Raw genomic sequence first — 17052 nt, 5'->3', positions numbered from 1 at the left:
GTAACAAATGAGCTCTTGTAGCAAACATATTATTGAAAAATAAGTAGAACAAACTTGGGTTAAACGGTTTCATTGTGATTCAACATAAAAACAAACAAATGATGTACTGAAAGCTTAGAAATTATTAGACAAGTAACCTCTTCCTTCATGAACCCCATGGCCTATGATTTAATTTCCAAAATAATGGACCAAATGCAAACAATTCGATGGGTCCACATCGAATAATTTCACTACTTTTCTGAGCGTACTAGCGCCCTATGATATGCAAGTACACCACGAGTAAAATTCGATTTTGTAGGTGAAAGGGTTAATCTAGAAGAGATCGATATTGACCCCTTAGGGTAGAATGTTACATGAACCAACCTGTTATAATAATGACAAATATTTTAGTAGAAATATTAATGTTGTAATTTGTATTAATAATTATTAATTACACTTGATTTTTACTGAATTTTATGCCTACAAGTATTTTGTATGAACAAGAAAAAGATAAAATTTTTAGAGAAATTTGGCTATAGAGGTCGATGATATCACTTCATTCTATAAAGGGGTCTCTTGCTCAAAATAGTCTGAGAATCCCTTATATAGAACATGAATGAGACTCAAATAAAATCGTGGAGTATATGATGAAACCATAATCCGATGCCGTCTTGGACTTCCATGTTACATAAATATACTAGTCAAGCCCTTTCATTTGATACCCATATTGATGGGGTTTCGAAAAAAATACAAATTTCGCTATTTTGTGATGACGGCCATTTTGGATTTCCATTTTTCATAAATAACTGTGTTCTACTAGTCAAGTCCTTTCATTTGATACCCATATTGATGGGGTTTTGACATAATTTGTAGTCTGCCATTTTGTAACTGCCGCCATCTTGGATTTCCATTTTACATAAATAACTGTATCCTACTAGTCAAGTCCTTTCATTAGATACCCATATTGATGGGGTTTCGAAAAAAATACATATTTCGCTATTTTGTGATGGCGGCCATTTTGGATTTCCATTTTTCATAAATAACTGTGTTCTACTAATCAAGCCCTTTCATTTGATACCCATATTTATGGGGTTTCAAGAAAATATGTAATCCGCCAACATTTACAAACATACAAGCAGCCAAATAAAATCTCTTAAAAAGCAGCATGGGAAACATATATTTCTTCCGCACCGCCGCAGGCCACGGTTCGTCAGAACGAGCATACGATCCAAGGTTCATCACCAAAAAGCCGGCTCTTAAAAGAAACACGGTTCTTTTATGAACCGCGGTTCTTTTTTGAACCGTGGTTCTCGAATGAACGGCTCTTAAATGAACCACGGTTCACAAAAGACCCACGGCTCACAAAAGTCCCACGGTTCACAAAAGACCCACGGCTCATTTAAGAGCCGTTCATTTGAGAGCCGTTCATTCGAGAGCCGCGGCTCATTTTTAATGAACCGTGGGTCGTACGCTCTTCCTGACGAACCGGCTTAAATGAGCGGCTCGTGAGCGCTCGCCCATCTCTAATTTGCGGGTCATCAGGAGACAAGTATAGTGATTTAATGAAGCTCGAGAAATCCGAGAAGGCAACACGGTGATGATGATTGATGCGATGCGAAACCGGTATGTGGGAGCAAGGATTGAGAATGTGTTCCTGGGACGAGATAGACTAGTTCGTCAGTGCAACCAAATCTGAATATCATTTCATATCAGCGAAGCTGAGTCAACATTATCATTCCTATCAATCGAGAGAAGAACCTGAAACAGTCGACATTGAAGATCATGAAGTATAAAATTTGGGTGTTCTGGTAGAGAAATCCAAGGTTGTTAGTTCTAATTTCTATATAAACGAAATTATGCCTCAATAAAATAAAAACTTATAGCGAATAATCTGCTATTAAAAGAATCCATACATATCTTTCTAAATTCCGTCGAATATGTTTATGGATTCGTTTTACTGCAGACAAAAAAGTAGAGTTACGGATATTTCTCTGAGCTGGCAAATCTGTGGTGATTAGTTGATAATGTTCTGTCCAGCACTGTACGTGTGAAATTGAAATAAAATGTTTTACATCGCCAGTGTCGTTATTCGATATCCACACTTAATATTTTTGGAAAGATTAGAAACGAATGACTTCAAGTAATTTCCGAAGGAAAACGTGATCATATGCTCTGTCCAACTTCTATAAGACCACCCTGATTCTATTTCGTTGCAACACAAACAGTTAGAATTTCAACAAGATACATTCATACATTGTACACTGCGTAGAATAAAGTATATTTAACGTCAATTCCGTTCAAAAGATTTGTTGGTTTATTAATTGTGCTTAAATATGATAATTTCAGCTGTCCAGTTTCTATAAGACCACTTCAAAATTGATAAGTATTATCAATGAAAAATTCAAAGCGATAGACTGATTTATATGTCAATGATTGGTAACCTTGCCATTTCCATTAATAAGCTTGAAAATTTGTGTTGGAATACTATTAACTATATCCTGCTGAACGAATTTCGCGATATTTTTCCATTTATCCGAAATTGCGACCTTGAGTTCTTCAATCTTGGTGTACCGTGTTCCCTCAGTGTAGATTCTGCGTACAAGGATCCTCGCTAAGATTTTCAACAGGATTCAAGTCTGGAGTCAGCCAGTCCAAAAAAATAGGTTTTTGGTCCTTAATCCATTGCTTAGTTTACTTGCTGGTATTGATAGTGAGAGGAGCATGTGAGATACCTCTCAGCTCACTCAAGGTTTGTAGAGAAACGAATATGAAATAAAGCCGAGTGTGAAGTTACTATCCTAACCAGCAGGACACGTTTCGTGTAGTGATCCGAACTAGCTAAGTAAACCCTCGATCGTAACAATTCTGGTGACGAGGATGGGATCAGCGCGGAATTGCGTGTAGTACGACATTAAGTGAGATTTTATCATTACTATTCGTTTGCACGATTCGTTATTGATTTAAGCGGTCTCGGGTCAAAAAGGTGTAAAGTGCTGTAATATGACTACACCTATTGTAGAAGAAGACAATAAGGTTATCACAATGGATAGAAGAACCAAAGGAAAGTTTCCTTTATTTGTACCTGGATTCAATGTCAACTCGTATCTCCAAACTGTGGAGATTTATTTCGCGCAAAATAAGACCCCCGATGACGAAAAAGCATTGGAATTTATAACAAGCGTGGGTCAAGCAACCGCAAACCGGATCATCGGTAGTTTTAAACCGGATAAGATCGTTAACAAAACTTATAGTCAAATAGTGGAAAAGTTCAAAACGTTGCACGACGAAAATAAAAACGTTTTCGCCGAACGGAATCGTTTGATAATCCGTCGTCAAGAAGAAGGTGAATCATTGGACGATTTCGCGATCGATCTACAGAACATCGTTGAGCACTGTAACGTGAGTGTAGAAACAGAAGCAACTTTGGTACAGTCAGTTTTTGTGGCTGGTATAAGAAACGATAAGACACGAGAGTCGATGATACGCGATGCCGATTACAAATCCAATCTCAGTCAATTATTGGAGAAAGCCAAAACTATCGAAATAGCCGCTTCCGAAGCTCGAAAAATGGCGAAGCATGAAGCCAATAAGATAAACTATGTCGGAAATACCGGTAGAGTGGCTAGTAGCAGAGGGCCGCTCAAACCCGGAAAACTGTTTGGAAAATCATGTGGTGATGATGTGCACAGAGACATCTCAAGTCATCGCAGTAACAGCAAGATCAACAGTGATAGTGTGTGCTACAATTGCTACAACAAAGGACACTTGTCGTACCATTGAACGCTGCCTAAGGCGAAAAGATCGCGACACGGAATACAACCTCCTAAGGGAAATTTTCAGCGAAAAAGAGCATACGAAGAGAGGATCAATCAACTTTCAGCAGCCATGGAAGATCTCAAGATGAGCATGGAAGAGGATACCGGTTCTTCCGTGGGAGAATCGGCGGAAGAACAAGACATCGAACAGAAATCATCGGACTGGGTAAAGAACGTCATGTTAGGTGAGTCGAATAGTGTAACACCAGCCTTTGTGGAATTATTGGTTAACAATAAATAACTATTGATGGAGTGCGATACGGGAGCTTGCGCAACAATCTGCTCATCAACTACATATAAAGGCAAATTTAGTATGTGTGCTTTATTACCTGATAAAAGAAACTTTTTTGTTATATCAGGAGACACTGTTAAAGTGTTGGGTAAAATAAAAGTAGAAGTGCAACTGAAAGGGAGAATCGCCGCTCTCTTCCTATTAGTAATCCAGTCTCCTAAAGACTTTGTACCTTTATTAGGCCGCGATTGGCTTAATGTCATATGGCCACACTGGAGAAATACATTTAATCTCCACTCTCTCCGAGAAACCGAGAAAAAGCTTTGGGTTCAAAATACTACCAAAAGGCTGCAACGAGAATTCCCCGCAGCTTTTGATGACGATTTAACGGAACCAATCAAAAATGTAACCGTAGATATCAAAATAGATGACCAGGCTAAGCCTTTTGTTCATAAACCATACACAGTTGCCTTTAAACACCGAGAAATGGTATCAAAACATTTAGAAGACCTTGTGGGCAAGGGCATTCTTGAAAAAGTAGAATATGCTGAATGGGCATCACCAATTGTAGTGGTAGTGAAACCAAACAAAAAACAGGAAGTGGGTTATATCTGTGGTATAACCGTAAGGGTGACGTATGACTATCTTTGATTTAGTGATCATCTGTTTTTAGTTGCTTCTGAATCAATTCTGATTGAATGAATAAATGAATATCTGGGGGACTTAGAAAACGAGAGCGTTACCTTGAAGGCACAATATTCAGCAAAAAAAGCAATCACACGAAAGTTGTATAATACATACTACATTGCTTGTATTGTGATATGATTTGTATTCAATTTCCAATAGACAAAATAACTGTTGCATCAAATCAGTCTGCATATTTTTTGCGTTCGCTCATCCTTTCTCACAACACCCATTTCTCGTTTGAGAAATTGTTGAGCAAACATCGTTTGCCAGTGCGCGTAGAACTGGAATTCCTTCTTAGGATTCATTGCACCTCTAATAAATTGCCGAATGACGTGGTCTTACGTTGAAAATTCACAAAACCAAATGTATTTGGTCGCAGTATTATATGGATAGAAAACATAATAAACTTTTTCGCTTGAATGTGATTTTCAATTCCAAGGGAATGAATGAATGCGTTTCAGGTCAAGTCAGGCCAGGTCGTCCAGCTCGTCTAGCTCGTTCAGGTCGTTCAGTAACGATGTTGTCTTGTCGATGTCCTCACGAAAAATGAATGCGTTTCACCACCAGAATATCGCTTAAGTATGCTTTTTGTACGTGATTGAATCGAGAGAAGGTGTGGTTTACGATGGTAATTTAGAAGGCAAACTAGAGGGGAATAAACTCTCTGAGTTTGAAACATTCAGCGACTGAGTAATCTATTGAAAATTATATAATTTTCCCGATACGAAACATTTTCCGTTGCGCGCGCATACAATATTGGATACGAAAATTTTCTACTGATGGGGAAGAATAATTTTCAGAAGCTTTCCTGTTAATTCCGATTGATTGAAAAATCACAAAATCAAATGTATTTGGTTGCAGTGTTGTATGGATAGAAAACATTAAAATAAACTCTTTCGCATGAATGTATTTTTCAATTCCCAGGGGAACTGGTAGATTATATTTCAGCAACGATGATAGCAACGAGGGTTCCGCGCGTGTATGTGTGTGTGGCGGCTGCTCCGATGTCTCAAGCGGAACCGTGGCATCATTCTCCTCCTGATGGATTTCCTTCTGGCTTAAGGTGCACAAACAGGCTCTTGGTGACATCGTTCATCAGCGCTTTCATGATAAACGAAGTTAGCTTCATCACAACAGCGACAACATGATCCAATCGCTGTTCAATTATAACTGAGTGGGTTTACGAGCGGCGCTCGCTTATATACCGATTGGTGATTTCAATAGCCTGTTTTGTAAGCAATTTTAAGGCTATTGAAACAAGTTTTTGGATGAAAAAGTAACAAGTATATAACGCGTAGACATCTTATATCATAGGCTATCATTCTACGCCTTAGAAAGAGTAGGTTGTTGTTTTCACTTGTGCGAAATCAGTGGTAAAATTTGTGCAAACAAAGTGTTGTTACTTGATTTTTATCGCAGTGGTTAGCACTAGTGGATTACATCTATGTGTTCGGCGCAAGAAGGATAAGTTTGGATGTTTATTTTGTACTTGTAATTTGCGATCAAATTGATGTGTTAATTGGTATTCAAGAAAATCACAACACTTATCACTGTAGTAGTGGTAGTGTTGAAAGCAGCTTGAATACCTCACTCTTGATTTAATTTGCTGCTGATACATAGTGTGTTCTCCCAGCACTTTCTACCAGCACGCGCTTGTGTTGTTGTTTTTTTTTATCTTCATTTGCCTCGCACGGCCCGGCCGATGGCCGGTGCACACGCAGATACAATTGAATGTATTGATATGGGTCTGGTTGATATGTGTAGCCGCTGCTGTGAGAAGATAGAAGATCCGAACACAGAAGCGATAGAGTGCTACGGTAAGTGTCATGAAACAATACATGTTGTATGCTTACCAAGCGCGGTGCGGGAAAATATCGATGTTTTGAGAAAAATAAAAAATGCCGTTTTTGTTTGTGATACTTGTCTCTTGTTACATGAAAATGGTTTCGGAAATAATCACTATGATGACTCCGTCAGTAAAATTTTGAGTAATATAAATGAGCTGAAAGGTTTAGTTGACTTGGCCAACAACTTTGAGCTCAAAGTCAAAGAGGCAGTACGGACGGAAATTGGTAATCTATTAAAAAACAATATTGATATTAACGCAGATGCAGAGGAAACACCTCAGCGGTACAATCTGCGTTCAAATTCGAAAAAGCGCCGACGTGACGAGCCAGCAAATCAAAATGAAAATACAACTCCATTGAGTTTTGCTGCGGTTTTGAAAGATGCTAGGAAAACAACAAATGAGAGTGTAGCTGATAAAAAAACTAGTACAAAAAACAAAATTTTGACCAGGGAAAAAGTTTTAATCATTAAGCCAAAAACAACGCAAGAGTCAGATGTTACAAGACAAGCTTTGAAAGAAAATGTTAATCCCAAGGGATTAAATATAAATGGCCTGCGAAACGGGAAAAATGGCGCTGTTGTTGTCTCTGCTATGGATAAAAACTCAATAGAGTTATTGAAGGATAATTTTGAAAAAAAATTGGGTCAGGACTACGAGGTTAAAATACCAGAAGCACTAAAACCGACCATTAAAATAATCGGATTTAGCGAGGAATTAAATGAAAATGATTTAAAAATAACGTTGATGAAGCAAAACCCTTTGTTGCATAAAAATAAGCATTTTCAAGTGAGAAAAATTTACAGTAACAACGCTATGAAATACAACAAATACAGTGCAATTATAGAAGTCGATGGCGATACATATAATAAAATTATGGAAGCCAAGTCAGTATTTTGTGGTTTCGAAAAATGTCGGGTAGTTGATGGGTTGATGGTTCTTAGATGTTTCAAGTGTTGCGAATATGGCCATAAAATTGTCGATTGCAAATCAGAGCTTAGTGTATGCCCAAAATGCGGTAAAAATCATCAATTCAAAGATTGTAAATCCGAAGAAATTCAATGTTCCAATTGCACCAAAATTAAAAATGAGCGAAGATTAGACATAGATACAAAACATTTTGCTTGGAGTACTAACTGCCCTATGTTCCTTCGCAACTACGAAAGGAAAAAGGGGCAGGTGGATTTCTCCATCTAGCCATCCAAGAAAGGAGCATATGATATACTTTACCTGAATGTGGCAGGATTACGCACACATTTCGACGAAATTGAAATCTTGGTATCCAACAAAAAACCGAAAATACTAATATTGGTTGAAACACACTTGACGGTTTCAACCGATCTAAATGGATTCAATGTAGCTGGGTATTCAATGGTAAATTGCTTGTCGAGATCTGTACATACTGGAGGTGTATCTATGTACATTTCGAACCTTATGAAATTTAAAGAAATCTATAATGATACATACGGGGACAATTGGTTTCTAGCTGTAGAAGTCAGAGGATGCAAAATGGCTGGGATATACGCTGGCATATACCATTCGCCTAGTAGTAGCGATAGGGACTTTTTAGAATTTCTGGAAGATTTGTGGCTGCAACACATTCAAATTCATGAACAAAAGAGAATAATCATTACTGGTGATTTTAATATTGATTGGGCCGAACGTAAGAAATCTCATGAATTGAAAGCAATCACACAAGCCGCTGGATTCAAACAGAGAATTAATGATCACACCAGAATAACAAGGACAACTTCGACGACTATTGATTTAGTTTTTACTAATTTTGACGATGGTGTTATGGAGATTCTTCATGACAGCAAAATCTCGGATCATGAAACAATTGGTATGATCTATAACTTCTCTGATGTTGAGTTTATCGAAATAAAGGACAAGTTATATAAGTGCTGGAACAATTATTCGAAACGCAAATTGGAATCTGTTTTACAGAACAAAATAATGCCGATTGGAGAACACTCCTCTCTTCATGATGTTGCAAAAAATCTTGAGGAAGCACTTTGCTCTTCAATGAAAAAGATATTGACCCCTAGAGGATCGGGCATTCCAGCACAAAGACAGAGCGGAGACAAAGCTTGGTATACCACTACGCTAGCTTCCATCAGAAGAAAACGGGATCGTTACCTAATAATAGCTAAACGTACAAACAGTATTAAATATTGGGACATGTACAAAGTATGGAGAAATATTTATGTACGTGAACTAAAGAATTCCAAAAATAAATTAATTCAAAGTGAATTAATGGCAGTTCAACATGATCCAAAGAAGCTGTGGAAAAAAATAAAAGATTTGTGTAATCCATGCGGAAGTAAAGATATCGACATTGAATTTGACGGTAATACAGAATGTAATTTCATAACAGCTGAAAAATTGAACAAATTTTTCACGTCAAGTGTGGAGGAAATCCACAATGGTATTGTGCCTCCTACAAATCGACTAAATCTTGCTTTTCCTAGTTTGTCTTCACAATGGAGATGCTTTAGAACCATCAGTATGGAAACACTGAGGAAGGTTGTGATGGATTTAAGAAACTGTGCGGGTGTTGACGATATCAATAAAACGGTATTAGTAGATGCATTTGATTTAATCAAAGAGAATCTACTATATATAGTAAATGAGTCGATGATTCGAGGTGAATGCCCACATAGTTGGAAGAAATCCGTTGTCATACCGATTCCAAAAAATCCGAAATCGACCAAACCAGAAGACCGTAGACCAGTTAATATATTACCAATGTACGAAAAAATCCTAGAAATCGTTGTCAAAGATCAACTTCTGCAACATATAACGGAAAATGAAATACTGGTAGATGAACAGTCTGGATTTAGGAAAAACCACTCTTGTGAAACGGCTCTTAATTTGTTGCTTCTAAAATGGAAACAGGCTATAGAGGAGAAGAAAGTTATTTTGACGGTATTTATTGATTTGAAAAGGGCCTTCGAGACAGTAGACCGGTGTAAATTGATAAAACTACTTTCCAGTTATGATGTAACTGGACCTGTATTGACGTGGTTTGAAAGCTACTTATGCGGGCGAACACAAATCACTATTTATAGGGACAGTAAATCATCGGCGGGATCAGTGAATCTGGGTGTGCCTCAAGGAAGTGTTCTGGGGCCGTTACTTTTCTTGCTTTATATCAATGACATCAAACAGGTGTTAAATGACAGCGACGTGAATTTGTTCGCTGACGACACAGCTATATTTGTTGTGGCAGATACATTGCAAGACTGTTACAGAAAAATGAATCTTGAACTACAAAACTTAGATGACTGGTTAAAATGGAAAAAATTGAAATTAAATATAAGTAAAACGAAATACATGGTAGTGTCGACACGCAGTCTTGATAGTGGCAATCTAAGTATAAGTATAGATGGGCAACCCGTAGAAAGAGTATCATCAATCAAATATCTTGGCGTTATTCTAGACGAAACGCTGCTTTTTGAAGAGAACATTAATTATACTATAAAGAAGGCAGCTCAAAAATATGGAGTGCTTTGTAGAATAAATCGTTTCTTGACTTTTGAAAGCAAAATAACGATCTACAAAGCGCTGATCGCTCCACATTTTGATTATTGTGCATCTGTACTATTTCTTGCAAATAAGAGACAGATGCAAAGAATGCAAATGTTGCAAAACAAGGCTATGCGCCTGATATTGAGATGTGATCGACGAACTCCGCGGAGATTCATGCTAGAATGCCTACAATGGATGTCAGTCAGTCAGCGTATTAAATATTGCACGCTCACGTTTATATACAAAATGACTAATAATATGACGCCGAATTACCTACGAAACACTATAATGTATGGAAGAGACATGCATCGATATAATACAAGACAAGCAAGCGACCTCAGAACCATGAACTTCCGAATGTCGTGTACCCAAAATTCAATTTTTTATAAGGGATATCGACTGTATAATACCTTACCCAATGAGGCAAAGACAGCAACAAGCCTTCGAATGTTTCGTAGTATTTGTAAAGAGTTTTTGAAACATGATTTAAATTTTTGACCTGGTGTGTAATCAATGTTAGTATGTAAGATGACGAAGCTATAACGGATTAATTTTTTTTTTTTTTGTTGTGCTTTTGTCTTTTTTATCATTAGACTATGATGATGGTGGTATTTTATTTGTTTGTACTCGTTTTTAATTAATTAATTTTTTCTTTTTATACATTTCGAGTAGTCTACAACAGTTTGAGCATCGTGCACGTGAAACGGCATAGAGAAGCTTAACATTGAGCATTGGCTAAAAAAATTATTCTGTTTTTAAGAAAATCATATTCTAAGGGATTGAAAGTGGAAATTGCGAACAAGCTAGGGATAGCTCAACCGGAATTCTTGTAAATTTTTCTTTTTTTACAGATGATTGACGAGATCTTTCTGTGTTGGGGCAGATCTCATTGCAGATTCTGATTGAAGCGATTATACCCCAATTTGAACGAAGGGCCTGAAGTATCGGCTGGAATTAGGCTTAGGTTTGCTCAGCTGTCTGGTCTCGAAAACGATTAACAGATCGTTGTCGGGTATCCAGTAAAGCGGGATTTCCTTTGTAAATTCAAAGCTGGTATGGATATAGGTATTAGGTTCGATTCCTGATCGGTCAAGGGTCTTCCCGGATTGGAAATTCTCTTGACATGCCTTGGAATATCTAGCGTTCATATAATGCCTTTACTTGCTCTTTCGAGTGACAATCTATGTATATGCTCTTAACTAATATACTGGTTTTGTTTGTCTTATAAAAGAAATCCATATATATATATATATATATATATAGTTATCAAAGAAAATTCGTCCAGCTCAAATCGTTGTAGGAAAATAAAGTGGGACCGTCATCATTATTACATAATGAATAGAGTACTGTTTTAGGTGTAGGTGCATGTGTGTGTGTTTTTTTTATCTTTAGACTATGATGATGATGGTATGTTGTTTTTATTATTTTTTTTTTTCTTCAATTTTTAATAATTTTAGTTATTAGATTAGTTTAAAAATAATTGTGAAGTCTACAAGAGTTTGAGCATCGCGCGCGTGAACCGGCATAGTAAAATTTGAAATTGAACATTGGCAAAAGTGATTTTTTTCTTTGTTTTTGTTTTGTTTAATAAGATCGATCCATTCCAAGGGATTGAAAGTGGAAACTGAAAAGAAGCTAGGGATAGCTCAACCGGAATACTTGTAAATTTATCCTTTTGACAGATGATTGACGAGATCTTTCTGTGTTGTGGCAGATCTCATTGCAGATTCAGATTGACGCGATTATACCCCAGGTTGAATGAAGGGCCTGAAGTATCGGCTGGAATTAGGCTTAGGTTTGCTCAGCTGTCTGGTCTCGAAAACGATTAACAGATCGTTGTCGGGTATCCAGTAAAGCGGGATTTCCTTTGTAAATTCAAGGCTGGTACTGACATAGGTATTAGGTTCAATTCCTGATCGGTCAAGGGTCTTCCCGGGTTGGAAATTCTCTTGACATGCCTTGGGAGAGTTACTGGGCCTGAAGTGTCGGCTAGAATTAGGCTCGGGGTTGCTCAGCTGTCTGGACTCGAAAGCGATCGCATTAGTAGATCGTTCTCGGGAATCTAGTAAAGCGGGAAATCCCTTGTAAATTCATGGCTAATTCTGATATAGGCATTGGGTTCGATTCCCGATCGGTCAAGTGTCTTCCCGGATTGGAAATTCTCTTGACATGCCATGGAATATTTAGCGTTTAGATAATGCCCTTACTTGTTCTTTTGATAAACATTCTATGCCAGTGGTACAACCGGACCGTTTTTTGTTTTTAACTAGCTTACTGGTTGATTTGATATTACAAAGAAACTCCTCCATATAATTATCCACAAGATAACTCGTCCAGCTCAAACCTATGTAGGGGAAAGAGGTGGGACCATCATCATTTATTAAAAAAAAAAAAATCTTTCGAATGAAGTGTTTATCATACCATTTCGTTTAGTTGTTTAGGAGCTATTAACGCTCAAAATCTCGGTCTCCGGCGTAACGCTTTCGTTTTCGAAACTTTGATTTTACACCCCGGTATAGAAATGAAAGACGTAGTCCTACGTCAAAATATATTAGAATTTGCATGGATGGCTCTAAAACAGTCAACCCACACATTATTACACATCATTACCCTCTCCCAATAATTGAAGAGCTTATAACCAACAAGAGCAGAGCAAAATAGTTTGCTCCTATTGATCTTAAGGGAGCGTACCAACAGTTGATAGTATCCGAAAATACTAAAAAGCTTCTAGTGATAAATACACACAAAGGTTTGTTTGCTTACAAAAGATTACCGTTTGGTGTCAAACCAGCGGCCACCATATTCCAGTCGGTCATGGACAGGATATTAGAAGGCATACCGAATGTTCAGGCATACATCGATGACATCCTCATTTGGGCAGAGTCAGATGATGAACTCCTAAATACGATCAGAATAGTGTTGAGAAAACTCGCAAATCATAACGTAAAAATTAATGCCGAGAAGTGTGAGTGGTTTGTTTCCCGTGTGAAATATTTGGGTCACATTCTCTCGGAGGCAGGAGTATCGCCAAATCCGGAAAAAGTGAAAGCGATAACGGCCGTGCCAGTGCCAAAATCCAGAACACAGCTCAAAGCATTTCTCGGTATGATATCATTTTACACAAAATTCGTTCCGAAGCTTTGTTTAGTTTCATCACCACTTTACAATTTGCTGACAAAAGACAGCAAATGGACTTGGGATTCAAACTGCAACAAAGCTTTCGAGAGCATTAAAAAAGCGATTTGCAGCGCAAAGATTCTCACACATTTTGACCCCTCTAAGTCCATCACAGTGACCTGCGATGCAAGTGACGATGGCATTTCAGGTGTTCTTAGCCATACAGTAAATAACAAAGAAATGCCAGTATTTTTCGTTTCTCGTCGTCTTACTTAAACCGTACAAAAATATCCAATATTACATCGGGAAGCATTAGCTGTAGTCTTCGCAATGGAAAAATTCTATAAGTATGTTATGGGTCAAAAAGTTACGATTGTTACCGATCACAAACCTTTATTGGGAATCTTTAACAAGAAAAAGGGTGGACCCGCCGTAATTGCTACTAGATTACAAAGGTATCTTTTGAGACTATCTATTTTTGATTTCAATATCACGCATACGGCTGGTAAAGAAAACTGCGTAGCGGATTGTTTATCAAGATTGCCTTTGACCCAAGGTTTAAGCGAGGCGGATTTACTGGAAAATCAAGAAAGCTGCTTTCACGGACTGAACTATTTAGTTGATGATCGAACCGTTAATTTAAACGCGAAAATTATAAGTTCGGAATCAGCGAACGATCCTTTAATATCAGCGGTGTTGAACTATGTACAAAACGGCTGGCCTAGTCACGTTAATGATGAAAATGTCAAAAATTATTATTCGAAAAGATACGAACTAAATGCTGAGTCAGGATGCTTACATTTTGGAGACAGGATAGTCATACCACACACCTTGAAATTGCTTTCACTTCAATTATTACATTCGAACCATAGAGGAATTCATCAACAAATCGCCAGGAGATTTTTGTATTGGGACGGTTTCAATAACGACATTGAAAATTACGTTAATTCGTGTAAAAAATGTCAAATGTTAGGAATTGACAGACGTCCTAGGGTTTATGGAAACTGGCCAGCAGCAATGAAGCCATTCGAAAGGGTGCATATAGATTTCTTTCATAAGTTCAATCGTTCATTTCTTATACTAGTCGATACCTACTCTAGGTGGATCGAAGTACACAAAATGAGTAAAACTAATGCAGAAAATGTTGCACGAGAACTCGATAATATTTTCGCTGTATTTGGGTTTGCCGCGGTGTTGGTAAGCGACAACGGGCCTCCATTCAATAGTTTCCATTTCAGAAAGTATTGTGAATCACGAAACATTGAACACGTTCTTTCTCCACCCTACCACCCTGCAAGCAATGGGCTGGCAGAAAGAGCGGTGCAAACCACAAAGGCTGTGTTGAATAAACTAATCGAGAGCGATTTTTTTTTCACAATTACAGATAGACAATGAAGTAAACAAATTCTTGCATCATCATCGACAAACACCTACCACAGAAGACAAAATAATCCCCAATGAACGCATATTCTCTTTTTCTTCTCGAACAGAACTATCTACCATGAAACCAAGTAAAAAATTGTTCAGTCAGGCTAGTAATTCTAAAGTCAATATAAAAGACTTTCAAATCAGCGAAAAAGTAATTTATACTTACAAGGCAAATGGACGAGCCTTCAGTAGCGAAGCCATAGTATTGAAAAAAATATCTCATCATACGTATCTAATCAACGTAAATAATGATACACGAACCGCACACAAAAACCAACTGAAGCGGATTTCTCAAAAACCATTTATTTTAAAAAATTCTTCAGATAATTCCTCGGCAAAAACTGACAACTTTGCATTGACTTCAGATCCAAGTAAAAGTAAGAAAACTTTGAGAATAGGAAAAAAATTCAAACAAACGCAACAGCAAAGCTTACGTCGTTCAAATAGGGTTAGGAATACAAAGTATAGAACTTTTAATTTGAAATATTTATCTAAGAAAAAAAAAGCATAGTTAAGTAAAACACGAATAGCAATTAAACAACTGAATTGAATTATAAAACAATACTAAAAAGGGGAGATGAGAGGAGCATGTGAGATACCTCTCAGCTCACTCAAGGTTTGTAGAGAAACGAATATGAAATAAAGCCGAGTGTGAAGTTACTATCCTAACCAGCAAGACACGTTTCGTGTAGTGATCCGAACTAGCTAAGTAAACCCTCGATCGTAACAGATAGTAGCATTGTTTTGCTGGAATGTGAATTTTTTGTGACGATATCCACACAGAAACGGAGAGAGGATTCCAGAACATGTGTGTAATCCTTGATTGATGAGGAAGCTATTTTGAGCTTTCCAGTTGCACAGAGTCCCGCCCAAACCATGCACGAGCCTCCACCAAAATTCCTGGTTGAAAAATACTGTTCCTTCTTCCGTAAATTACACCATTCCCCTGCGAAACCATCAGGACCATCCAAATTGAAATTGTTTTCGTCAGTGAAGATAACCTATACATTGAAGAACTCTTCGTTATGGTATATAGCAAAATGTATTCCTTTGGAAACATTTTTTGTCACAACATACCATGTCCCACTGTCAGTTCATGTGAGCTTTGGCAAAACTCAGAGGTCTTCCGAGGTGAGATGGTGTAAGATGAGGAGTTTTAACCTTTTAAGCCCTCTTTATGTGAGGATTTTTTACTAAAATTTGATGAATTGTCACTCGAGCAGTTGAGCAGTTGAAGTATTGCTCCATTTGCACATGCGATTGTGAGGTGTTCGAACCTGTTCTAGCTATTTCCCGCTTATCACTTTCAGAGAGCTTCGATTTACGTGGAGCTCTCTTCTTCTTACCGTATCATTGAGGATTCGCCAAATAATTGAGCACTACTTGGTTGGATCATCCAATCCGACGAGAAATTTCTCTGATATCAACATTTTCTTGGTGAAATGCATCGATTTGTCTTTTTTCTCACTTCGTGAGGACTTTTCCCGTCGGCATTTTCCAGATTTAATTGATCAAAACAACTAAAACAACGGAAAATGTAACTGGTCTTATGGAAACTTGACAGTTGAAAATGCGAAAACATTCGTTCACGCTCAGCGCTTGTACACACACATATGAACATCATGCAGTGTTTGGTAGTCACCAATACCTACACACTAGAATATAAATCGAAGCATTGTTTGTTCACAATGACACTAAGCAGCAAGATCATCACCTGGTCTTATAGAAGTTGGACAGCGTGTAGATGCTTTGCTTAGGGAATTCCCAACATGTTTCACTTCTTGGATATGAATTAGTGCGCAGATTGAGAGAGTGCCTAAAATCGATTAATAATAATTCTTCTCAACCACAAACGGTTGATTGAAGTCCCCTCGGTGCTCTCAAAATGCGGTTTGTTCATAACATAAATAAACTTTGGTTTTCGTAACGTGGTCTTAGCTTCTATACTCTGAATTGATATTTTACTAATGATCACAAATAGGATTGATGCACATTCGAAAAATCATATTATTCTTCTCTATCTTCGTTCGATTAGCCATTCTTTCATGCTGATGTGCGTCGGATTGCTGCTAATATTTTTGTTGACTTCTTTTTTCTATTATTTATTTATAGAAAAAAACATTCGTTTGTTTTTGCTTTCAATATTGCTGTTGGACCAGAGTAATACAATCGCGTCACGTTTATAAGGAGAGAAAGACACAGAGATACAGGGGGGGGGGTGTTCTGTTGGTTCTGTTTTATTAGTTTATCGCCGCCGCCGCCGTTGCTGAGATTGATTGGAATGCAGAATTATGCAGTAGCAGCAATTACGAAGGTTGCGACGCCATCCGGATCCGGGCGGTGGCACGTGACTTATTGTGCACTTCCGCCGTGCGCAGGGTGATACCAAAGATGTCCTCGTGGTACCGGTTCTCGTC

The 17052-nt window shown here is 37.8% G+C and overlaps 1 protein-coding gene across 3 annotated transcripts in view; it reads right to left on the bottom strand.

Annotated features, from left to right (window-relative positions):
* LOC129779311 (nitric oxide synthase) overlaps positions 1 to 17052 on the bottom strand; it is a 325833-nt gene that overhangs the window by 18525 nt on the left and 290256 nt on the right. For 2 of the 3 annotated variants that reach the window (XM_055786717.1, XM_055786718.1), the window contains one exon: positions 1 to 17052. This exon is cut by the window's left edge and continues 18525 nt beyond it. In XM_055786717.1, the coding sequence (XP_055642692.1) occupies positions 16942 to 17052 (111 nt within the window). In that variant the 3' untranslated portion in view covers positions 1 to 16941. The other variant, XR_008743618.1, reaches the window with a different exon arrangement.

The sequence above is a fragment of the Toxorhynchites rutilus genome, chromosome 3, assembly GCF_029784135.1.
Source record: "Toxorhynchites rutilus septentrionalis strain SRP chromosome 3, ASM2978413v1, whole genome shotgun sequence".
Lineage (NCBI taxonomy): Eukaryota > Metazoa > Arthropoda > Insecta > Diptera > Culicidae > Toxorhynchites > Toxorhynchites rutilus.
This window is presented reverse-complemented; position numbering and strand designations above follow the sequence as displayed.